Source organism: Pongo abelii, chromosome X (assembly GCF_028885655.2).
Source record: "Pongo abelii isolate AG06213 chromosome X, NHGRI_mPonAbe1-v2.0_pri, whole genome shotgun sequence".
NCBI classification, from domain to species: domain Eukaryota; kingdom Metazoa; phylum Chordata; class Mammalia; order Primates; family Hominidae; genus Pongo; species Pongo abelii.
Genome location: NC_072008.2, coordinates 85,988,702 through 86,014,899, shown reverse-complemented (window position 1 = coordinate 86,014,899; position 26,198 = coordinate 85,988,702). Strand labels below are relative to the sequence as shown.

The window sequence follows — 26,198 nt, the reverse complement described above, 5'->3', positions numbered from 1 at the left end:
GAATGATAATATTACTTTCTAAAAGTAAGTTTTATTCAATTCAGCAAATACGTGAACACCAAATATATGTAAAGCATTTTCCAAAGTGTTCAGGGCAGTTGTTGCTGTGAAGGAATTTACTCTTTGGAGAAGGTTAGGCAGATGCCAGAATGTGATTGTAGTACAGGACTTAAACTAAGTGATTTAAGGGAAGTACAAAGTGTAATGGGCATTACAAGAAGGAGAGATGTAACGGATTAAGAAAAACATGGGAAGACTTCAAGGAATAAATGACTTTTGAGATAACTTGGAAGGGTTCATTGTAACTTGAGAAATGGAGCATTCCAGGTGAGAAGATACCTGCATAGGACAGAGGAGGAGACCCGTCTATTTCAAGTGGAGAATTTATGCCCTGGAAGAGTAGGAATTATGGTTGGATATTAATACCTGAGTGCCTTTCCAAGGGACTGAGCTAGCTTAGTTAGCTTAGTGCTGATAGTTACACATTAATCCTTATTCTCAAATGCTTAAAATCTTAAATCAGAAATATGTAACTAGTATAAGATATACCATAGTAAGGGCTAGAACTGAAGCAGGAGAGTTCATGTTTAGCTGACGTGATTGAGAAAGATTTCATGAAAAAGCATGCAATTTTAGCCTATGCCTCCAAGAATAAAAAGGATATTGATAGGTTGAAATGACAGAGGTGGGCATAAGGCTAAAGGAATAGCAGAAACGAAGGTGCTGGGGTGGCCCACTGGGAGATGTTTGGCTTAAGACTCAGGAAATTGCTTATGGTCATGTCAGATGTCCTCAGTTTTACTTGTACTCATTTATGTATATATCTATGTTGCATGCTAAGTTCTGTACGCTTTTAGTACTTGCGTATCCACTAACACAGTCAAGATAAAGAAGCTTTGAGTCCACAAGAATTCATCATGTTACTCTTTTATAATCACATCGGCTTCCCTCCTGCATGACTCCCCTACCCTATCTTGTCAATCACTAATCTGTATTACATTTCTATAGTTTCGTCATTTCAAGAAAAGTTCTATCAATGGAATTATACACTATGTAACTTTCTCTTGCTCAGCATAATTTCCTGACCATTCATCTTATTTGTTGCAAGTGTCAGTATTCATTCCTTTTCATTGCTGAGTGATATTCCATGGTATGGATGTCCCAGTTTGTTTGGCCATTCACCAATTGAAGGACATCTGGGATGATTCCAGTTTTTGGCTATTATAAATAAAGCTGCTATGAACATTTATGTAAGGGTTATTTGTGAACACAAACTTTCATTTTTCTGGGATAAATGCCCAAGTTTGTAATTGGGGATCATACGGTAATTGAATGTTTTGCGGCTTTTTTTGTTTCTTAGAGTTTTATTATTAATTTCTGTTCTTAATTACTTCAGGATCATTTATTTATTTTTTTTAAATTATACTTTAAGTTCTAGGGTACATGTGCACAACGTGCAGGTTTGTTACACAGGTATACATGGGCCATGTTGGTTTGCTGCACCCATAAACTCATCATTTACATTAGGTATTTCTCCTAATGTTATCCCTCCCCCTGGCCCCCACCCCACGACAGGCTCCAGGGTGTGATGTTCCCTGCCCTGTGTCCAAGTGTTCTCATTGTTCAATTCCCACCTATGAGTGAGAACATGTGGTGTTCGGTTTTCTGTCCTTATGATAGTTTGCTCAGAATGATGATTTCCAGCTGTATCCATGTCCCTGCGAAAGACATGAACTCATCCTTTTTTATGGCTGCATAGTATTCTATGGTATATATGTGCCACATTTTCTTAATCCGGTCCATCATTGATGGACATTTGGGTTGGTTCCAAGTCTTTGGGGAAGGGATCCAGTTTCAGTTTTCTACACATGGCTAGCCAGTTTTCCCAGCACCATTTATTAAATAGGGACTCGTTTCCCCATTTCTTGTTTTTGTCACGTTTGTCAAAGATCAGATGGTTGTAGATATGTGGCATTATTTCTGAGGGCTCTGTTCTGTTCCGTTGGTCTATATATCTGTTTTGGTACCAGTACTATGCTGTTCTGGTTACTGTAGCCTTGTAGTATAGTTTGAAGTCAGGTAGCGTGATGCCTCCAGCTTTGTTCTTTTTGCTTAGGATTGTCTTGGCATTGCGGGCTCTCTTTTGGTTCCATATGAACTTTAAAGTAGTTTTTTCCAGTTCTGCGAAGAAAGTCATTGGTAGGTTGATGGGGATGGCATTGAATCTATAAATTACCTTGGGCAGTATGGCCATTTTCACAATACTGATTCTTCGTATTCATGAGCTTGGAATGTTCTCATTTGTTTGTGTCCTACTTTATTTTGTTGAGCAGTGGTTTGTAGTTCTCCTGGAAGAGGTGCTTCACATCCCTTATAAATTGGATTCCTAGGTATTTTATTCTCTTTGTAGCAATTGTGAATGGGAGTTCACTCATGATTTGGCTCTGTTTGTCTGTTATTGGTGTATAGGGATGCTTGTGATTTTTGCACATTGATTTTGTATCCTGAGACTTTGCTGAAGTTGCTTATCAGCTTCAGGAGATTTTGGGCTAAGACAGTGGGATTTTCTAAATATACAGTCATGTCATCTGCAAACAGGGACAATTTGACTTCCTCTTTTCCTAATCGAATACCCTTTATTTCTTTCTCTTGCCTGATTGCCCTGGCCAGAACTTCCAACACTATGGTGAATAGGAGTGGTGAGAGAGGGCATCCCTGTCTTGTGCCAGTTTTCAAAGGGAATGCCTCCAGTTTTTGCCCATTCAGTATGATATTTGCTGTGGGTTTGTCATAAGTAGCTTGTATTGTTTTGAAATACTTTCAATCAGTACCTAGTTTATTGAGAGTTTTTAGCATGAAGGGCTGTTGAATTTTGTGGAAGGCCTTTTCTGCATCTATTGAGATAATCATGTGATTTTTGTCTTTGGTTCTGTTTATATGCTGGATTATGTTTATTGATTTGCGTATGCTGAACCAGCCTTGCATCCTAGGGATAAAGCCAACCTTATCGTGGTGTATAAGCTTTTTGAACTGCTGCTGGATTCGGTTTGCCAGTATTTTATTGAGGATTTTCACTTCGATGTTCATCAGATATTGATAAAGACCATTAGACCATTAGATATTGGTCTAAAATTCTCTTTTTTTGTTGTGTCTCTGCCAGGCTTTGGTATCAAGCAGATGTTGGCCTTATAAAATGAGTTGGGGAGGATTCCCTGTTTTTCTATTGATTGGACTAGTTTCAGAAGGAATGGTACCAGTTCCTCTTTGTACCTCTGGTAGAATTTGGCTGTGAATCTGTCTGGTCCTGGACTTTTTTTGGTTGGTAGGCTATTAATTATTGCCTCAATTTTAGAGCCTGTTATTGGTCTATTCAGGGATTCATCTTCTTCCTGGTTTAGTCTTGGGAGGGTGTATGTGTCGAGGAATTTATCCATTTCTTCTAGATTTATCCATTTCTTCTGCATCGATCATGCTGGGAGCTGCAGACCGGAGCTATTCCTATTTGGCCATCTTGGAACAGAATCCACATGTTTTGTGTTTTAAGAGTGGCTGTGGCATTTGATGTTCCCACTAGCGATGCATTAGTGATCTAGTTTCTCTGCATCCTTGCCAGCATTTGGTGTTGTCAAAATTTTTTATTTTAGCTTTTCTTGTGCGTATGTAGTGAAATATCTCATTGTGGTTTTGATTTGTATTTCCTTTCTGGCTCCTGTATAGTCAGGGTACGTCAGAGAAACAGAATCAGTAGGATTGATAGATATATTTATTATAAGGAAGTTGTTTGTGTGATTATGGAGGCTGAGAAGTCCCATGATCTTCCATCTGCAAGCTGAAGACCCAGGAAAGCTGGTGGTATAAGATCCTGTCCAAGTCCAAAAGCCTGAGAATCAGGAAAGCTGATGGTGTAAGTTCCAGTCCAGGTGCAGAAGAGAGAGATGTCTCAGCTTGAAAATAGACAGAGAGAGGTAATCCTCCCTTAACCTGCCTTTTGTTCTATTCAGACCTCCAAGGTATTGAATGAAGCCCACCTGATTCATTGGGGAGGGCAATCTGCTTTACTCTGTCTACCAATTCAAATGTTAATCACATCCAAACACCCAGAATAATGGTTAGCCAAATGTTTGGGCATTCTGTGACCCAGTCTAGTTGACACATTAAAACTATCACAAATTCACCCTTTGTCAACTTGGCATCTATACACATTTCCTTAAATTATCTGTATGTGGAGGAATAAGTATTTAATACTTAAATAAATAAATACTTAATCCTCCACATAAAGATAATTGCAAGGTCATAATTTCACTTGCCATGATATATCTGTTTGCATACAACTGAAATACATTAGACCTCTTCCCCAGGAGAGAAAAGAAAGTCCTTGAGTGGTGTTTACTTTTCTCTGTAGCTTGTAACATAAATACAATGAGGTAAAATTAACATCAATTCATATTATTACATAATATTTAATTAACATTAAATATAAGTTAGTACATCTTATATTACATGATAAAGGAAAGCAAAGAAACTGTTTACACACACAGACACATCATTACAAAATAAGGAGGAATAGTATTTCATAACACTTACAGTACTCAGTTCTATAACTGGTCACATGGTTGTGGTTGGTATGTATAACTACCCTCTTTTACTACCCAGAATAGTAAAGTAAAGTAAAGTGACCCAAACCTTCATTCCTGAAATGTCTGGGCCATTAGTAGTTCTGCCTGGATTGTATTGTTGTTAATCACCAGCCTTGTGTTGACCTTAATCACAGGGCATGGTAATACTATGAGATGCTCTAAAGGAGCTCTTGTATTTCAGACATTCTCTTTCTTACCTCTGTTGTGGAGTAGCAGTCCTGTTTCCTCTCAGTAGTCAGTGTCAATCAATATGGTAACTGCCTTGTTTGCCTGTTGACTCAGAGGCATTGGATACTTGCTTTAAGTGATTGGCTGGGCAGCAGTCTTAACTTCCAGTTTAATAGAATTATTGTTGTGTCTCCTGGTAGAAGCATTCCTCCTTTTGGAACTTAAGACCTCTAGGCCAGCAGAGCAGAAGGTAATTGGAAAAGGAAGCGAAAATTTTGCTAGTGGGTCCACTAAGTAATAGTGGGTGGTGGCACTCTGTTTTTCCACTTAATTCCTAGACCCTTGAATCCTGGCGATGGGAAAAATAGCACCATATATTGTATGCTGATGGCCCAAATTGATATATAAAATTAGCTATCACAGCTACTAATGTTGAACATCTTTTTGTATGCTTATTTACCATATGTATATCCTTTTTGGTGAAGTGTCTATGTCTTTTGCCCATTTTTAATTAGATTATTTTTAATTTCATTGTTGAGCTTTAAGAGTTTTTCATGTATTCTAGACACCAGTTTTTTGTCAGATATATTCTCTGCAAATATTTTCTCCTAGTCTGTCTTTTCATTCTTTTCACATGGGCTTTCAAAGTCTAAGATTTAAAAAATTTGATGACACCCTGTTTACCAATTTTCCCTTTTATGGATCTTGCTTTTGTTGTCAAGTTTAAGAATTCTTCTCCTAAGGCCAGGCGCGGTGGCTCACGCCTATAATCCCAGCACTTTGGGAGGCCAAGGCGGGCAGATCACGAGGTCAGGAGATCGAGACCATCCTGGGCAAACATGGTGAAACCCCATCTCTACTAAAAATACAAAAAAAAAAAAATTATCCGGGCGTGGTGGCAGGTGCCTGTAGTCCCAGCTACTGGGGAGGCAGAGGCAGGAGAATCACTTGAACCCAGGAGGCGGAGCTTGCAGTGAGCCAAGGTTGCGCCACTGCACTCTAGCCTGGGCAACAGAGCGAGACTCCGTCTCTAAAAAAAAAATTCTTTGCCTAGTCCCATATTCTGAAGATTTTCTCCCGTGTCTTTTTTTCTAAACATTTGATAGTTTAATGCCTTAATTTAATTCTATGATTAATTTTGAGTTTAATTCTGTAAGGTGTAAGGTTTAGGTCAAGGTTCATTATTCTTTCACTTCTGTATGTCAAATTGCTTCAGCACCATTTGTTGAAAAGGCTGTTCTTCCTCCACCGAAATTGAGCTGCACCTTTGTTAAAAATCAGTTAAGAAAATTTATGCAAATTTTTTTTGGCCCTTTATTCTGTTCCATTGATTTGTGTGTTTATCTACTCACCAATAGCACGCTGTTTTGATTTCTGTAGCTATGTAGTAAGCCTTAACATTGGGAAGAAGACTCCCTCTCACTTTATTTTTGTAAAGATTGTTTTCTATATTCTAGGGCCTTTCCTTGTGAATTTTAGAATAAGCTCCTTGATGTCTACAAAAGCTTTTTGATAGGAATTGTGTTAAACCTATAAATCATTTGGGGAGAATTGACATGTTACTCTGTCAAACCTTCCAATCCATGAACATAGTATAGTATGTCTCTCCATTTATTGTGGTCTTTGATTTTTTTCTTCACCATTTTGTAATTTCCAGGATAGAGATACTGTGCATATTCTGTTAAATGTATATTTAAGTATCATTTTCTTTGGCGTGATCGTAAATGATATTTTGTTTTTAATTTTGGTTTCTAAATGTTCATTTTTAGTATATAGAAATGCAATTGAGTTTTGTGTGTTGCTCTTGTTTCTTGTGACCTTGCTGGAACTAATCTCTTATTTCTAGTAGTTTTTAAACATCTTCTTAGGGCCTATTCTATCCCACTTTTGTTCCTTTGGCAGATTTATGTTCTAGGTAGGTTTGAGCTAGAATTTAAGATATGGGATAAAATCTGTTGTAGTCATTGGAACATAGTTAGCTGTTGGGGTATATGATGATTTTTTTCATTTTTCTTTCATTTTAAGAAAAACAACTATAAAAGCAGCCATAGCAAAGAGATCAGTCTTTGAAACAAGATTGCCTGGGTTTGAATCTTGACTACCACTTAATAGCTAAGGATCTTAGGAAAGTGAGTTAACCCTTCTATGCCTCAATTTCTACATATTTAAAAAGGAGATAATAGTAGTACTCACTTCATAGGGTTAAATAAGGTAAACATGTAATGTGCTTAGAATAGTGCCTGGCATATAAAAATCATTAAATATTAACTTCTGTAATTTAAAAGGGGATTTAAAAAATACAGACTCTGGGCAGCAAAGTATAGGTAAAATTTTTGCATATATTTTATTTTCTTTATAGTAGCGATCACTATTCATTAGAGTCACCAGGCTAATACCAAACTTTTGCGCGGTATTCCTAACCTACCCCATTCTGAAATGTGAGACTACTGAGACCCCAGAGAGGAAAGGAAAGGGGAAAGGAACTAAGCTTTAGTGAATAAATGCCTACTGTGCTAGACATTCTACAAAATTCAACTCATTTAATTCTTAGATAGGGAATATAACCTGTTTTGTAGATTTTATAGATAAGGAAGAAGCTTTGGCCACTTGTTCTTTTTTTAATACTGTATTGCCTTTTTAATATATCATTCTACCAAGGTAAGGAGAATTGGTAAAGCCAGAGGCGACTCTGCCAGTGCTTAATTGAGCTATTCATCTGGCCTTTTGATTTTCCCACAGGATTGCTTTGTATTATGGCCTTTATCCCTCTCCTTTCCCCACCCCGCCCCAACACATACCCTTTTGGTTTATCTCCTGCTATTAAGTAGGCACTTGGCACCCAGAAATATGAGGAGGAGTTCACTGCTTTAGATCCATTAATATCTTTTATTTGGTGGGAGATAAACATTGCTGATATATTTAAACATGAAGTACTCAGCAGCAGCTGTGGTATATGAAAAAGAACATTTGACCCAAGTTCGTGCCCCTTCTCTGTCACTTATCGCTTTTAGGACTTAGGAAACCTTGCTTCATCAACATGGTCCTTAGTTTTGTTATATGTAAAATGAGAAGTTGCATTAAGAATTTATCTTTAACGTCCATTCAAGGTTTAGCACAATTCTGTAAGAGATTCTAGTTCAAAGAGAGAAAGGCAAAACATGTTTGCTTGTAAACTACTTCCTAGAGCCTCAGAAATGGTGATTAACCCCTCAATCTTAACTATAGAGTTGGTTTGTATCTTTGAGGTTTGCATCTTTTTATTGCCAAAGTCAGCTGTATTTTTTTGTCTCTTGCATTTTTTTATCTTGAGAATTAAAGGACACAAAGCTCAGTTACATTTTAAATGTAAATCCTGATGAAAATTTCATTAGGACACAGAAAATGAGTAGAAATATTGTTTCTGATTGTACCTATGGGCAAATGTGTCTTCATGTGGTTGAGTCATATGCTGATGATTTCTACAAAAATGGGCCTTTCTAATGCGCTTTAAATTTGGATTCTGTTATTGATATCTGTGTCCCAATAAGAAATGATGTGGAGTATAGATTTCATAAAAATACTAATTTTATCTCTAGTATGGAACCGTTTTTTGACAGATTAACAAATAAAGGAAGACTCTTAATTACCTAAGAAATCTAATTCAAATTTATTCTAATTAAATATGTAAAATATTAAACCTTAAGTTTAGTATCAAATGGCACTTGCTTTACACCTGATTACCACTTTTTGACTTTCCTCAGTATTTAACAATTTTTGACTTCTTTGCCTGTTGTATAATTGCTTCAGTGTGTTTCAGCATAGGCTTCTTGTGGGTCTTTTTTTTTTTGGTCTAATAATCTATTTTTCATGCATGAAGATAATAGAAGGAAATGTGCTTTGAGGTATTTTATGCAGAAGCTATGCATTTGCAGTGATCCTTTTATTTCTTCTTATTACTGACCTAGATGACAATATGATTGACTGGATTTAGGAGAACAAACTGGTCTTGAACTGTTACAGGAAGGAATAGGTTGATGCACTAATAAAGTATCATTAGTATAACCACTCTGTAATAATTTCTTGATTTGGATTCATTGTTATTAAGCATCTTTGTTATTGAGTCTTTTTTTTCTCTGGTTTATCACCAGTTAATATTGAGGGTCTAATACTAAGCTACCCAATAGGTTTTAAGATATGGAGTCTCACTCTGTCACCCAAGCTGGAGTTCAGTGACAAGATCATAGTTCACTGCAACCTTCAACTCCTGGGCTCAAGGGATCCTCCCACCTCAGCCTCCCTAGTAGCTGAGATTATAGGTGGGAATTACCACACTCTGGTACTAAGCTTTTAAGTCAGGATAGTAAATTAGTACATCTTGTACCACACTGGCTAAAACACTTTTTTTCTAATAATAACATTTTAGCAGATTACTGGTAATTTTTTTCTAAAATAATGGGTTGCATTGCTAATGGGTAGGATGATGAAGAAAGAAAGTAAGAAAAGAATCACATCCTTATAATAGATTCAAGATGTCACAGAGTAAGGAAAGCAAATCTATTATTGAAGACTATATGAAGAAAACCACAGTCTGGTTTGAACTTTGTTAATTTGGTTTACAATATTTCATATAATAATTTTGAAACAAAGCAATTGAAATAGGTGAAATGTATTAATATTCCAGTGCACATTAGACTATCATACACTTCAAATGGCATTTTCCTGTGCCTTTTTTCAAAGTCCATTCAGTGTTCTTAATTTCTAAAGGTAATTCATTAGCATTTAAAGATATTAGTAGAAAAAATTGACCAATTTCAGGAGAACCTTTATTTGAATTGTATTGTTTTAATTAATTCTTTACTATGTTCTTGATATAATTGGAGGCTTTTATGGGATAACTTTATCCCTGTTACTGTTCATTAGCACTTATAATTGATGTTGAGAAAACACAGAAAATTAAGCCCAGATAAGTTTATTTTGCTGTTTATTAGGGTCAATGGTAAAAATACCCAGTTTAAAAAAATATGATGGATAGCAGGTGTAATAGAAAAGAAATCCACAAAGAAGGAGGTGGTCAGTAATTCACAAGAGAAAACATTAAGGGTTCAGCAGAGTGCTTACAAATATTAGGTATAAAGTAACAAAGTAAACTAGAAGCTTTAACATGAAGAAGTATAGAAACTTGATGCAGGATTAGTGTTTAATATATAGTAAGAGTGGCTATTCTTGGTCTTAAACAAATAGATTTAATTGGAAGGTGAGGAGTAGCAGTGCATGTTAAGTGTATTTAGGAATCTGTAGACCAAAATGTGGTTGTGAAATGTGAAAAGCACTGGATGGGGTTAAAAGGAGTGAGAAGTCTATATGGGATTATACTACAGACTAGACAGTACGGATGATGATTTCTTAATAGGTAAAAAAGCGGGATACCCAGATCAAACTAATGCTCGACACCGCCCTTCCCCTCCACACTCCAATTATAGCTATCATGTTGAGCCATATGAAATCACTGCTTTTGTATGTAGAAAATAATTATTAGCCATTTCATATTGTTTGACCCATATGGAAATGCCCGAAAGGACCATTAAAGTTCTAATTAGCATATGGGGAGGGAACCCATAGATTTTATTTTATGGGAATAATGATATAACATTCATAGCTAAAACGTAAGAGCTGGAGAGAATAATATTTTGCTTTAATTTTCTCTATCAAGGACACTGATATATAAACTGCAAAGGGTAGAGCAAGCATAGTTAGAGAAAAGAAAATGCAAGGTAGATTAGTACCTACCTGCTTTAAGAGGCCCAAATTAATTAAAGCCTGCTATACTGAAATAATTTTTACTGGAAGATATTCTTTGTGAAATCAGAATAGACAGGAGAAATGGAAATGGCCCAGTGGGCAAGTATATACAAAAAGGAAAAAAGAATATATCCTAGAAACTATAGATGGTGAACTCAGCTTTAACCCCAGACAAAATTTTAGACAGGTTTATTCAACAGGTGTTTATGCACTTTCAGAAGATAGTCAAATTAACTTTATTTTCTCTTTCATCTGAGCACTAGATACTATAAGGCAGCATTTTAAGAAAACTAATGTAGTCTTTGCAATCTTAACCTTCATTTGTAGAAGTGTAGTTTCCTGATGAAGGAAAATAATACATTGTACCCTGTGCTGATACAAGACCACTGGAACATTGTGCTCTTACTATTTTAAAAGGCTCAGACATTGATAAACTAGAGACCTCCCAGAAGAAAGTAACCACAATAATATTTATGGTGAAGGAGTGTTTTTCTTGAGGGGATGTTAGGAAAGAGAAGTATCTATAAATTACAGCTGTGAGTAGTGTAGAAGGACTTAACATGTCAAACGAAACCTTAAGGTACAAGTGATAGCTATCTTTATTTCATGGATTGCCATGTAACAAAGGGAATTGACTTTTTTTCTTTTTAGTTTATTTTTTAAAGATGGGATCTTGCTATATTGCCCAGGATGGAGTGCAGTGGCTATTCCCACACAGATCATAGCACATCCTTCTGCCTCAGCCTCTGAGTAGCTGAGACTACAGGCACCACCATATTATATTCTTTTATTAATGTTGCTCCCAAGGGTAGAACCTGGACAACTCTCTGGAAATTACACAGAGAGAGATAAAGTTCAATTAAAGGTAGAGTCTCCCCTAATTAGAGCAGCTGTACATATGAATTGGCCATTCCTGGAAACAAAAAACCTTATCTTTACTAGTGTTTAGGCAGAGGTCGGAATAGCCATCTGCCATTTAGGTTATAGAAAGGATAATTTTGTGAGGAGGTAGTTTGGACTAGAATTGATGGCTTCCAAACTTGGCAGAGATCACCATCACTGCAGAACTTGTTAGAAAAACATTTTAAGAGTTGTATATATTTTTCTAGATCACTTTTTCCCCAGTGAAGTATTTTACTCATTCCTGAAATTGGATAAGTGATACAAGCTTTGCAGAGTAGAATGTAAATGAGGACAGAGACCTCGTTTGACTTTTTTATTTTTTATTTTTTATTTTTATTGAGATGGAGTTTCGCTCTTGTTGCACTGACTGGAGTGCAATGGCGCGATCTCGGCTCACCACAACCTCCGCCTCCCAGGTTCAAGCGATTTTCCTGCCTCAGCCTCCAGAGTAGCTGAGATTACAGGCATGCACCATCACGCCTGGCTAACTTTGTATTTTTAGTAGAGACGGGGTTTCACCATGTTGGTCAGGCTGGTCTCGAACTCCCTACCTCAGGTGATCCACTCCCTTGGCCTCCCAAAGTGCTGGGATTACAGGCGTGAGCCACCGCGCCCGGCCTGTTTGACTTGTTTATAATCAGTAACTCCAGGATCTATCACAGTGCTTTAGCTCCTAGTAAGAGGTAAACCAATGTTATGTTTTAAAGAAAGCAGCTAAGTCCATTGATGGCTGTTTATTGATCTTATGACTTTATAAATTTGTAAAATATATACAGTAAATCTATTATCCTGTCATTATTTGAATATTTAAGAAGTATGGTCTATCATTGAATTAGTTCATTTTGTCTTTTGTTAGAGAACAATTTAGAAGCTTATAGTATGAAATTTTAAATACAAATATCTAAGAGACGTAATGGATTCTGAATAGAATATTTTGTATTCAAATACATTGTATTCAAATCTATATTTGACTAATTTATCTACTAGTGAATTATTCAACATTACTAAAGAAATGTTTTTCTCAAAAGGAAAGTTCTTCAAATATTTTAAGACAATTTACATGTTTATATTACCATTCAAGAAAAAACTATAGTTAGTTGATGGTTGGAAACTGACTGTAATCTCAGCTTTCAAAATATAAAGGAGTCATAAGTATTGTTTTTCATAAGTTTCAAATTCTTAACAACAGTGGGTGAAGAAGCACACATTATGTTTTCCTGACTAAAATTATGTTGATTGATTGCCCTGTTTTAATGAGTTTTTAGAAGTGTATTGCCATTTTACTTTTGTGACATAGTGGAGTTAAATTTTTTAGTAAATAGAGCCTGGGATAACGTTACTTAACTTTTAGGGTGCTTTTGAAATAATTAAGTTACTAATCAAAGTAACTAATTATATATACTAAAACTTATTACATAACCTTGAAGTATTATAGATTTTGAAGTTTAACAGTGGGAATGTAATGATGCCATTATAGTGAATATATCAGGCTAGGAGTATGGGGTTTTTTGATCATTTATTTGTAGTTGTTTCTTACATTTAATACTTCATTCTACTTACAGTGGAAGTTAAATTGCTCATCTCTAAACTTGCATCATGCTTATAATAAAACTAAAAAGAAACAGTTCACTCAGTGACATTTGATAGAGACATTTAGATAGATCACGGTGATAGCCTTGTGTGTGTTTGTGTATGTGTGCAAGTGTGTATGTGTGTGTTCATTTTTTAAACTGTTACTTTAGAGAAAAGGAAAAATGGTTTGGAGCATTCTCCTCCCCCCAAGGAAGTGTGTGATATTCATGCTAGAAGAATGAGATCCAGTTCTTACCAGTAAAATACTCATGAATTGGTCAGAAGTGAACACTTTTTAATTGAATCTGAATAATCAATTATCAACCATTAACATTTGGGGAACATGTTCCTAATAAAGGCTACTGTAGTAAGTAAAGCAAGAATCAGTACTAAAAAATAATGGCTAAATGGAGAATACATGCAAAAGAGAGTGTTGACATTGTTTCTTGTTTTTTTTTTTGAGATGGAGTTTCGCTCTTGTTGCCCAGGCTGGAGTACAGTGGTGCGATCTCGGCTCACCGCTACCTGCACCTCCCGGGTTCAAGCAATTCTCCTGCCTCAGCCTCCAGAGTAGCTGGGATTACAGGCATACACCACCAGGCCCAGCTAATTTTTGTATTTTTAGTAGAGACGGGGTTTCTCCATGTTGTCAGGCTGGTCTTGAACTCCTGACCTCAGGTGATCTGCCCACCTCACCCTCCCAAAGTGCTGGGATTACAGGCGTGAGCCGACGTTATTTCTTAACGTATAGACACTAAGACTTGTTTATATTAACAATCACTGAGAAAAAATATATAGATATCATTTCCAGTGACAGATGAATAAATAAATAAACTGCTGAACTGGGAGAAGGAACATTTAATGATATATGTCATACCTTATGTTAGATTTTTCTTGAATAGCTATTAGTTACTATTGGGAAGAACCTAATAGAAAATGTATGTTTAAGATAAAAATGTATTTTTTTAAGAGTATTAAGTGAAATTTTAAAAATTTCCTCATTCTTTTAACACAAAGCAGTTGGCTTCATTTCTCTTGTTTCTTTATGGTCCTTATCCATACATTAGTGCATAAATTTACATAGTTGATAGTGTACACATAATTTTGTATTTTACATTTTTGCTGTGTAACCCCTAATTTTTCACATTGTTTTTTATATTATTGATTACCATGTAATAGTCTATCAAATATTCCATAATTTAATACTTAACCATTCCCTTGATACTGGACTTGTAGGTTGTTTTTAATTCACTGGCTTTATAAATAGTACTACTTTAAATATTTTATATATGTAACTGTTTTTTGCTAATCAGTTATGTCCCCAGGATAGATGCCCAGAGGTGGAGTAATGGATGTGCATGTTTTCATGGCTCTTCAAGTATATTGCCAAGTTATTTTCCTAAGGGATCATCTCATTGTATGGTGCTTTTAGAAACAGAGGTGTATATCAGTTTCAAGTAGTAATTGCTAACATTAGGTTTTTGAATTTTTAGAAATGCTAATTTATTAGGTGTAAATTTATGCCTCATTTTCATTTAAATTTCTTTGATAACTGGCAAAATAGTTGTATCTCTTCTGTGAGTCAGCATATTATTTATATTTCCTATATTGTACCTTATCTGTTAACTTTTTTTTTTTACCAAATCATCTTTTGGGTGTTGATGGTGTTCTTATAGCTCATTAGTTTTATATGTATTTTAAAATATTAAGATTTTTCCATCTTGTAAATATTTTCACTTTTTTCTTTTCAATCTTTACTTTTTTTTTTGTAAAGGGGTTTTTAAAAGTAAACTAACAGCACAGCTAAAAGATAATATACCAGAGATGCAAAGATGGTTCAACATTTACAAATCTGTAAATGAAATACATCACATAAACAGAATCAAGGAAGAAACCATATAATCATCTCAGTAGATGGCAGAAAAAGCATTTCTTAAAATTCAGTATTCCTTTTTTTTTTTTTTTTTTTTTTTAATTTGAGACGGAGTTTCACTCTGTTGCCCAGGCTGGAGTGCAGTGGCGCCATCTCGGCTTACTGCAACCTCCGCCTTCTGGGTTCAAGCGATTCTCCGGCCTCAGCCTCCTGAGTAGCTGGGATTACAGGTGCATACCACCACATCTGGCTAATTTTTTGTATTTTTAGTAGAGATGGGGTTTCACCATGTTGGCCAGGCTGGTCTCAAACTCCTGACCTCAAGTGATCTGCCTGCCTCAGCCTCTCAAAGTGCTGGGATAATAGGCGTGAGCCACCATGCCCAGCTTCAGCATTCCTTTTTGGTAATAATCCTCAACAAATAGGGCATTGAAGGAACATATCTCAAAATAATAAAGGGCATGTATGATAAACCTACAGCTAGTGTCATATTGAATGAGGGAAAGCTGAAAACATTTCTTCTAAGAACTGGAGCAAGACAAGAGTGCCTGCTTTCACTCCTCGTATTCAACATAGTAATGGAAATCCTAGGGAGCGTGGTCAGATGAGAGAAGAAATAAAAGGCATCCAAATTGGAAAAGAGGAAGTCAAATTGTCTCTGTTTGCTGATGATATGGTCTTATACCTAGGAAATTCTAAAGACTCCTCCAAAGGACTCCTAGATTTGATAAATGAATTCAGTGAAGTTTCAGGTTACAAAATCAAAGTACAAAAATTTGTAGTATTTCTGTACACCAAAAGTGACCAAGCTAAGACAAAATCAAGAAGCCAATAATAGCTACAAAAAAACCCAAAAATCTAGGAATATATTTAACCAAGGAGGTGAAAGATCTCTACATAGAAAACTACAGAACAATTAGGAAATTGTAGATGACACAAACAAGTAGAAAAATAGCCTGTGTTCATGGATTGTAAAAAACAGTATTGTTAAAATGATCATACTGCTGAAAGCAACCTACAGATTCAGTGTAATCTCCATGAAAATACCAATATCATTTTCACAGAAATAAAAAAAATCCTAAAATTCATATGGAACCAAAAAGAGTGCAGATAGCCACAGTAGTCCTGAGCAAAAAGAACAAAGCTGGAGACATCATGTTACCTGATGTAAATTACATTGCAAGGTTCTAGTAACCAAACCAGCATTGTACAGGTATAAAAATAGACAAACAGACCAAAGGAACAGAATAGAGAACCCAGAAATAAATCTACATATTTATAGCCAACTGATCTTTGACAAAGCTGACAAGAACATGCATTGGGAAAAGGACACCCTCTTCTATAAACAGTGCTGGGATAAATGAATGTTCATATGCAGCAGAATAAAACTGGATCCCTATCTCTAACCATATAAAAAATCAACTCAAGATGAATTAAAAACTTAAATGTAATACCCACAACTATAAAAATAATAGGGGAAAACAACAAAAACTCTTTTGGACATTGGTCTAGGCAAAAAATTTATGAGTAAGACCTCAAGGCCGGGTGTGGTGGCTCATGCCTGTTATCCCAGCACTTTGGGAGGTTGAGGTGGGCAGATCACCGGAGGTTGAGGTGGGCAGATCACCTGAGGTCAGGAGTTCAAGACCAGCCTGCCCAACATGGCGAAAGCCTGTCTCTACTTAAAATACAAAAAATTAGCCAGATGTGGTGGCAGCCGCCTGTAATCCCAGCTACTCGGGAAGCTGAGGCAGGAGGATTGGTTGAACCCGGGAGGTAGAGGTTGCAGTGAGCTGAGATCACACCACTGCACTCCAGCCTGGGTGACAAGAGCGAAACTCCATCTTAAAAAAAAAAAAAAAAAAAAAAACCCGAAAAACACAGGCAACAATAACAAAAATAGACAAATGGGACTTACTGAAGTCCTAAAGTACTAAAAAGCTTATGCACAACAAAAGGAGCAACCAGCAGAGTGAAGAGACAATCTGTAGAATGTGTAGAATTGGAGAAAATAATTGCAAATTATCCATCTGATCGGGGACTAATAACCAAAATATACAAGGAACTCAACTCAACAACACAACTCAGAAACAATCCCATTAACAAGTGGTTAAAGACATAAATAGATATTTTTCAAAAGAAGACATGCAAATGGCCAACAGGTATATGAAAAAATGCTCGACCGGGCGTGGTGGTTCACGCCTATAGTCCCAGCACTTTGGGAGGCTGAGGCTGGTGGACCACCTGAGGTCAGGAGTTCGAGACCAGCCTGGCCAATATGACAAAACCCCGTCTCTACTAAAACTACAAAAATTAGCTGGGCATGGTGGCGGGCACCTGTAATCCCAGCTACTCAGGAGGCTAAGGCAGGAGCCTGAACCTGGGAGGTGGAGGTTGCAGTGAGCTGATATGGTGCCACTGCATTCCAGCTTGGGTGACAGAGCAAGACTTCATCTCAAGAAAGAAAGAAAGAAAAAATGCTCAGCGTCACTAATTATCACAGAAATTTAAATTAAAACCACAATGAAATATCATCTTACCTCCGTCAAATTGGCTATTAATAAAAATACATATTTTAAAAAAACATGTTGGTGAGGCTGTGCAGAAAAGAACTCTTAACACACTGTTAGTAGGATTATAAATAAGTACAGCCTCTGTGGTAAATAGTATGGAGACTTGTCAAAGAACTAAAAATAGAATGTCCATTCAATCCAGCAGACCCATTACTGGGTATATACCCCAGAGGAAAATAAATCATTATATCAAAAAGATACTTGCACTAGTATGTTTATAATGACACTATTCACAATAGCAAATATATGAAATCAACTTAAGTGTCCATCAGTGGATGAATGGATAAAGAAAATGCTTGGAAGGCCAACGTGAAAGGATCACTTGAGCCCAGGAATTCAAGACCAGCCTGGGCAACATAGAGAGACCCAATCTCTAAAACAACAGCAAAAAATTAGCTGGGCATGGTGGCACACACCTGTGGTCCCAGCAACTCAGGAGGCTGAGGTGGGAGGATCAGTTGAGCCCAGGAGATCTTGGCTGCAGTGAGCTGTGATAGTGCCACTGCATTCCAGCCTGGGCGACAAAGCAAGATCGTGTTTAAAATAATAATAATAATAATAAAATAAAAATGAATAAATTAAAAAAACAAAAAAAGGAAAATGTGCTATATATACATAGTCAAGTACTATTCAGCCATAAAAAAAAATGAAGTCGTGTTATTTGCAGTAATACGGATGGAACTGGAGGTCATTATCTTAAGTGAAACAAGCCAGGTACAGAAAGTCAAATATCACATGTTCTCATGAACTCATAAGTGGGTGCTACAAAATGTGTACATCTGGATGTAGAGAGTGGAATGGTAGACAGTGGAGACTCAGAAGGGTGAGGCTGTGGGAGGGGAATGGATGTTGAGAAATTACTTAATGAGTACAGTGTATCATATTTGGGTATTGTATGCCCTAAAAACCCTGCCTTGACCACTATGCAATCTTTGCATGTAACAAAATTGCACACATAGCCCATGAATTTGTATGAATAACAAAATAGTTTTAAAAAAACGTATTTTGCTTATGTACTTAGCTGTGTTTCTTTGGCCATTAAGGACCTCAAATATTTGTTAGATGAATGAGTGGATTTTCTTTCTGGTAGTTATTTACTTTTCCCCTCTCTTTCTCTGGCTCTTGCTGTCCTTCTCTTTTTGTTTCATTCATTTATTCATTTTTATTGGCAAATAATTTTGTACATTCAACTTGTACAATGTCATGTTTTGATCTACGTATACATTACAGAAAGATTAAACCAAACTAATTAGCATATCCATCACCTCACCAACATTTTATTGTGGTAAGAACATTACAAATCTATTCTTTTAGCAATTTTGAAATACACATTTTATTATTATTAACTATGGTCACCATGTAGTACAGTAGATCTCAAAACTTATTGCTCCAGTCTAACTGAAACTTTGTGCCCTTTGATCAGCATCTCCCCTTTCCTCACCCCTCTCCTTTCCTTGTATCCTCTGGTAACTACCTTTCTACTCTGTTTTTATGAAATCAACTTTTTTAGCTTCTGCATAAATGATATCAAACAGTATTTGTTTTTCTGTGCTTGGCTTATTTCACTTAGCATAATGTCTTCTAATTTCATCCAAGTTGTTGTGAATGGCATAATTTCCAATTTCTTTCCTTTATAAGACTTAATGATTTTCACGTGCGTGCGTGTGTGTGTGTGTGTATAAAACACATTGATTCATTCATCTGATGGACACTTAGATTGCAACCGTATCTTGGCTATTGTGACTAATGCTGAAACGAACATGAGAGTGCAGACATCTCTTTGACATTGATTTCAATCCCTTTGGATATATATCCAGAAGTAGGATTACTGGATCATATGGTATTTACATTTTCAATTTCTTGAGGAACCTCCATACTGTTTTCCAAAATGTTTCAATTTACATTGCTGCCAACAGTATGCAAGACTTTTCCTTTTCTCTATGTCCTTACCAACACAGATTAGTATTTGTCTTTTTTATAATACCCATTCTAACAGGTATGAAGTGATATATCATTGTTCCTTTAATTTGCATGTCCCTGATGACTGGAGATGTTGAGCATTTTCTCGTATATCCATTGGCCATTTGTATGTCTTCTTTTGAGAAATGTTTGTTCAGATCTTTTGCCCATTTTTAATTATTTTTTTTTTTTTGCTATTGAGTTTCTTATATATTTTAGATATTAACCCCTTATCAGATAGATGGTATGCAGGTATTTTCTCCCAATCTGTGAGTTGTATCATCTGTCTGCTAATCGTTGCCTTTGCTGTACAGAAGCTTTTTAGTTTGATACTATCCCATTTGTCTATTTGTGATTTTGTTGCCTGTGTTTGGAGTCCTACCCAAGAAATCATTGGCCAGAACAATGTTCTGAAGCTTTTCCCTTATGTTTTCTTCTAGTAACCTTACTGTTTGAGATCTTCTGTTTAAATCTTTGATTCATTTTGAGTTGGTTTTTGTACATGTTATGAGAATAGGGTTCAATTTCATTCTTTTGCATGTAGATATCCAGTTTCCCAGCACCACTTATTGAAGAAACTGTCCTTTCCCCATTGTGTGTTCTTGGAATCTGTGTTGAATATTGTTTTATTTTAAATGCTTGGGTTAATTTCTGGACTTTATATCCTCTTCCCTTGGTTGATGTGTCTGTTTCTATGTCAGTATCATGCTGTTTCTATTAAATAAGCTTTATCATACATTTTAAAATCAGGGAGTATGATGCCTCTAGCTTCACTGTTTTTGCACAAGAGTGTTTTAGCTGTTTGGGGTCTTTCCTGGTTTCACTTGAATTTTAGGATTTTTTTTCTATTTATGTGAAAAATGTCATTGAAATTTTCATAGAGATTGCATTAGATCTGTAAATGTCGTTGGGTAGAATGGACATTTTTGACATTGAGCTGCTGAATGGATGAAAAACCATGACCCAATAATATGCTGCCTACAGGAGACTCTCATCATCTCTAAGGACACCCATAGACTGAAAGTGGAGAGATGGAAAATATATTCCATACAAATGGAATCCAAAAGAGAACAGGAGTAGTTTTCTTTATATCAGATATAAGAGACTTTAAAAAGTGAATAGTGACAAAAAACGTCATATGTAATGATAGAGATGTTAGTTCATCAAGAAGTTTGGCAGTTATAAATATATATGCACCCAACATTGGAGCACCTAAATATACAAGGCATTTATAATAAGAACTGAAGGGAAGGAGGGAGGGAGGAAGAGAGAGAGAGACACTGCAACTGCAATACAATAACAAGAGACTTCAATACCTCACTTTCAACATTGGACAGATTATGTAGACAGAAAATCAATAAGGAAACATTGTACTTAAACCACATTTCAGACTAATTGGTCCTAATAGACATTTATAGAACATTTCAGCTCAAGTACATGTGGAATATTCTCCAGGATAGATCATATTTTAGGACACAAAGCAAGTCTTAACAAATTTAAGAAGATTGAAATCATATTAAGCATCTTTTCTAATTACAATGGCATGAGACTAAAAATAACAGGAGTAATCTTGGAAGGCTCACAGATGTATGCAAATTAAGCAACATACTTTTGAAAAACCATGAGTCAAAGAATAAATTAAAAGGGAAATTGAGGCAAATGAAAATGGAAACACAACATACCAAAACTTATGGGATGCAGCAAAAACAGTCCTGAGAGGTAAGTTTATAGCAATAAACATTAAAAAAGATAGAAAATATTAACATTGAACCTCAAGGAACTAGAAAAAGATGAACAAAGTATGCCCAACCTTAGCAGAAGGAAGGAATAAGGAAGATCGGAGCAGAAATAGACAAGATAGAGACTTGAAAAACAACAGAAAAGATTAACAAATCTTAAAGTTGGTTTGTTGAAAAGGTAAACAATATTGACAAATTTTTAGGTAGACTTAGGAAAAAGAAACAAAAGACTCAGAATCAGAGATGAAAGTGGAAACTGAACAGACAAATAACAAGTAATGAGATTGAGTTGGTAATAAAAAGTCTTCCATCAAAGAAAAGCTTAGGACCAAATGGCTTTTCTGTTGAATTCTACCAAACATTTAAAGCAGAACTTTCACTAATGTTTTTCAAACTCTTCCAAAAAATTGAAGAGGAGAGAATACTTTCTAATTCATTTTATGAGGTCAGCATTACCCTGATACCAAATTTAGGCAGTGTTACTGCAGGGAAACTAAAGGCCAATATCCCTTTTGAGAACAGATGCAAAAGGCTGGATGCAGTGGCTCATGCCTGTAATCCCAGCACTGTGGGAGGCCGAGGTGGGCAGATCACCAAACCTGCATGATCATTTCAATAGATGCAGAAATAGTATTTGACAAAATTCAACATGTATTCATGATAAAATCTCAACATAAGAGGTGTAGAAGGAATGTATCTCAGCTGGGCATGGTGGCTCATGCCTGTAATACCAGCACTTTGGGAGGCTGAGGTGGGCGAATCATCTGAGGTCAGGAGTTCGAGACCAGCGTGACTAACATATTGAAACCCCATCTCTAATAAAAAGATGCCCATTCTCGCCACTTGTATTCAGTGTAGTACAGGAAGTCTGAGCCAGTGCATTTAGGCCAGAAAATGAAAGAAACAAATGAAAATGAAAGAAACAAAATGCATCCATATAGTAAAAGAAGGAGTGAAATTTTCTGTTTTCTGATGACATGATCTTATATGTAGAAAACCCTAAAAATTCACCAAAAGAACCCTCTTATAACTGATATACAAATTGAGTAATGTTGCAGATTACAAAATGAACTTGACAATCTACATTGTTTCTATACTCTGACAATGAACTATCCAAAGAACTCTGAAACAATTCCATTTACGATAGGATCTAAGAAAGTACTTTGGAGTAAATTTAAGTATAGGTGAAAGAGCTGTATAGTGAAAACTATAAAACATTGATGAAAGAAATTGAAGATTCAAATAAATGGAAAGATATCCCATGTTCATGGATTTGCTTTCTATCTCCTGCAGCTCGCCTTCTCAAAATTTCTTTTCTGTTTTGTTTTTTTTTCCCTTCTATTGGTAATGATGTTTTTTGCTTTTATACTGCAAGCAGTGATTTTAATCTGGGGCAGTTTCTTACCCTAGACAACATCTAGAGATATTTTTGTTTGTCACAACTTAGTGTAGGGGGGGATCCTACTAGCGTCTAGTGGGGACAGGTGAGGGATGCTGCAAAACACCCTACAATGGAACGTCCCCACAGCAAAGAATCATTCAACGGAGAGTATCAATAGTTTCAAGGTTGAGAAGCCCTGCCTTAAAGTAACCTGTCTCCCCTGCATCTACCTGCAAAGTATGAAGAGACAAAAGCCAAGCAGAAGTAATGGTTGATTGTTTTAAGGAACTCAGAGCAGTAAGAAATGTTTCACTGGAGAAGGAAGATTTCTGAAGTCCCAAATTAGGGTACCAGTCCTTCCTATCTTGGAGTCATGGGATTTTCTTGTAGTTGAGATGGGAACACCTGCCAAAAAGAAATCCTCTTGCCTGATACTGATGCTTATGCAGTTCCTCCCATTATTTACTCAGCATCTTGCAGTATTACATAACTACTCAGGTCTCTTATGTGTTCTAATTGTTTATATTCAACATGTCACTGATTTTGCTATTCATTATTCATTTTTTGTCATTTTGTCAGTTAAAATGGCCAGTGGATCTGCCTTTGCCTGAAAGAAAGACTTCATTGCTCTTAAAATTGTGAGATGTTGAAAGATTTCATATTTTTGATTGTGGCATGGTTCTAATCATACTAATCTAGCTAGAACTCAGTTCTTGCTTTAATCTTGCCCTGCTTGAACATGAAGCTATTTTCATTTTGTACTATATTATTTATGCAGTGTGGTAAAATGTCACTTTGCCTTAAGGTGACCTTTGAAGTTATAGGGAGCCTATGTTTTGATTAAAATATATTGTGTGGGGTGTTAAGCACTTTTAGTGTATAAGGGAAGATGAAGGATTTCACAGGGCAAGTGGGTGGCTGTAAATTTTTACATAGAGATCAAGATTTGTTTTTTAGCTATGAGCAAAATCCATGTGGTATTTGGAGAAGAATTGTGTAGACTTATGCTATATTATGGCATTTTTTTTTTTAAGAAAATGGAGAACAAGGCAAAGCGAACAAGAAAAAAAAAATGAGATAGGACCTAAAATGACTTCATAGGAGATGAAGCCTTTAAAGTTCATTGTTAACTAGAGGGAGAGCCTCTAAATTCAGAAACCAAAAGGAAAGAACCCATAGACAAACCTAGGTTGTTTGCAACATAAAATATTTGTAACATCATAGATTCCTTATCTTTTCACTGTATAGGTTTTTTTTAACTTGTATTACTCTTGAATTTTTAGGGGCAGTCATATATATGGTGGATAGGTGTGAGGAGGTAGGACAAGAATTTATGAAATTCCTGTATAATTTTTTAGAGGAATATACTTAACCAAGTACAGTTTTATTCTAAAATTTCTTCATGTTATAGAAAGATTTACCTATATATTTAAAATGACAGTCTCTTTGACTATAGCATACCAAGAAAGGCAAAAGGAGAATGTGCTTGAGAAACCACAGTAAGCCAAGCAGAATATCAGACCCTTGGGATTTAATGGAAGAGTATTCTTGGTGCTTTCTTGTAGTAAACTGGAGTTCATAAAATCATGAACTATGTAAGGGAATTTAGACTTCTCACAGGGCAGAATTGCTATAATATATGTACTCTGTTTTGTCTCATCTTAATATTTATGACTTAATTTCATGAAATCAGTTTCACTTTTAAGTTTTAAGTTCATTTCTTATTTTTTTCAGTGAATATCACCTCTGCCAGGCAATTAACCGGATGTAGTCGCTTTGGTCATATTTTCCCTTCATCTGCTTACCAGCACATCAAGATGCATAAGAGAATTCTGGGCCACTTGTCATCTGTCTACTGTGTAGCATTTGACCGAAGCGGGCGAAGAATTTTTACAGTGAGTGTAAAATTTATAATATGGTAACATATATAGAATTACAATTGAAGCCAGACTGCATGGCATTGCGTTGTGCTTTGTAAGCAGTTCACTTTTTTTGTATATATGGGTGCAGAAAAAGATGAGTGGAAATTGAAAAACTTTTCTCATTTTATATAAGCAAACGAGTGAACAAAAATGTTTACTATCTTCTTGGAAGTTTAATTTTAAAAAGTTAAATCTTCAGAAGACCTTATATTCTAGAAGTGGTTAATTTATGTGAAACAATTGAACTCAATTTCATTTCATTCAATTTTAACAAACATTTATTAAATTTTTTATATCTTTTTTTGGTTTTAGTACTGGTTATTTTTTAAGCTGAATTTTTATTAAGCAGATAATACTGTATGCTTTTGAGTACAAAATTGTAGTGCACCAGTATTTCCAAAAGAAAGCTTAATCTCATTGCTTTAGTATTAACATAGAAGTGTGGGTAATAGCATAATTTTATTTTTATATTTGTATGGTACAACGAATGAAGTGGAAATCATTCGGGAAGTTATTACACCTTAGAGTTTATTTTGGACTCTTCCATTAATGACTTAATGGCTCTAAATGCGTCACATAAGTATTTGGATGTTAGTGATCATGATGAGGATGACGAATGCTATATTTTAATAAATAGATAATTGTTAAGTAACTTTTCTACCGTAGTAGAGTAGAATTGCTTTTTACTGTTCACTCTTCTGAAATTCTCAAAAGGAAGTTTAATATATTTTTACCAGAAATTATCATTAACGGGTAGCCTCATGTTTACTGAGAAATGCTTGTAGACTTTAGGTTAAATTCTGAATAATTTGTGGAAAAAATATTTAAATAACTTACAAAAAGGCTGTCAGTCCTAAAGAAAGAAATGATGGTAAAAATACTTAATGCCAAATCACTAAAAAGTGAGTTTAAAATATTTTGCGTTGTCAGGATTGGTGGTAATTTTGAAAAGTTCTTCACAAATGCCATTGTCACTTTGGACAATGCTTTGTTATTGCTATCATTTGGACATCATTTATACTTGCTACTGGATCCCTATTATATGTAGAGAGGAGACTAGAAAGTAAAGGCTTAGAAGTAATTTAAAAAAATCTTCTTTTTGGCTATTTTTTGGGTGGGGGTATTGTAGTGAATTTCTGCTTCATTATAAACCTATTGTCCTTCTGTTACTATAGGGTTCAGATGACTGTTTAGTAAAAATTTGGGCTACAGATGATGGACGCCTTCTTGCTACACTTCGTGGACACTCTGCTGAAATTTCTGACATGGCTGTTAACTATGAAAACACTCTTATTGCTGCAGGCAGCTGTGATAAGGTAGTAAGAGTATGGTGTCTTCGAACTTGTGCACCCGTTGCAGTCCTTCAGGGCCATTCAGCTTCTATTACTTCCATACAGGTAAGAAAAGTGATAAAATTTAGCTTGAACATATGTAATAAAGGTGAGAATTCTCTGATTTCATGTTACATTGTATAGATAATAGTCCAAAGAATAACAAGAGAAAAATGCTCCCTTCTGGACTTTGCTCCTACCCTGCAGCAAGGTATTTTTTTAAGTTCCTTTTTCTTATAATTATCTTTTTTAATAAATAAGTAAAAAGATGATTTAAAAAGTTCTATAAATAGAGTGAGATATCTTATTTGTATTTGTTAAGAAGGGAGAAAACCTGTAAATGCCTTAAGAGCACACTCTTT

General features: G+C 35.7%; 1 protein-coding gene across 3 annotated transcripts in view; it reads left to right on the top strand.

The window, feature by feature from the left end:
- The window catches only part of BRWD3 (bromodomain and WD repeat domain containing 3), a 132,218-nt gene that overhangs the window by 35,626 nt on the left and 70,394 nt on the right, over nucleotides 1-26,198 (top strand). For all 3 annotated transcript variants that reach the window (XM_054544773.1, XM_024240891.2, XM_054544774.1), the window contains 2 exons: nucleotides 24,318-24,478; nucleotides 25,681-25,902. In XM_054544773.1, the coding sequence (XP_054400748.1) occupies nucleotides 24,318-24,478; nucleotides 25,681-25,902 (383 nt within the window). The remainder of the gene's footprint in view (nucleotides 1-24,317; nucleotides 24,479-25,680; nucleotides 25,903-26,198) is intronic.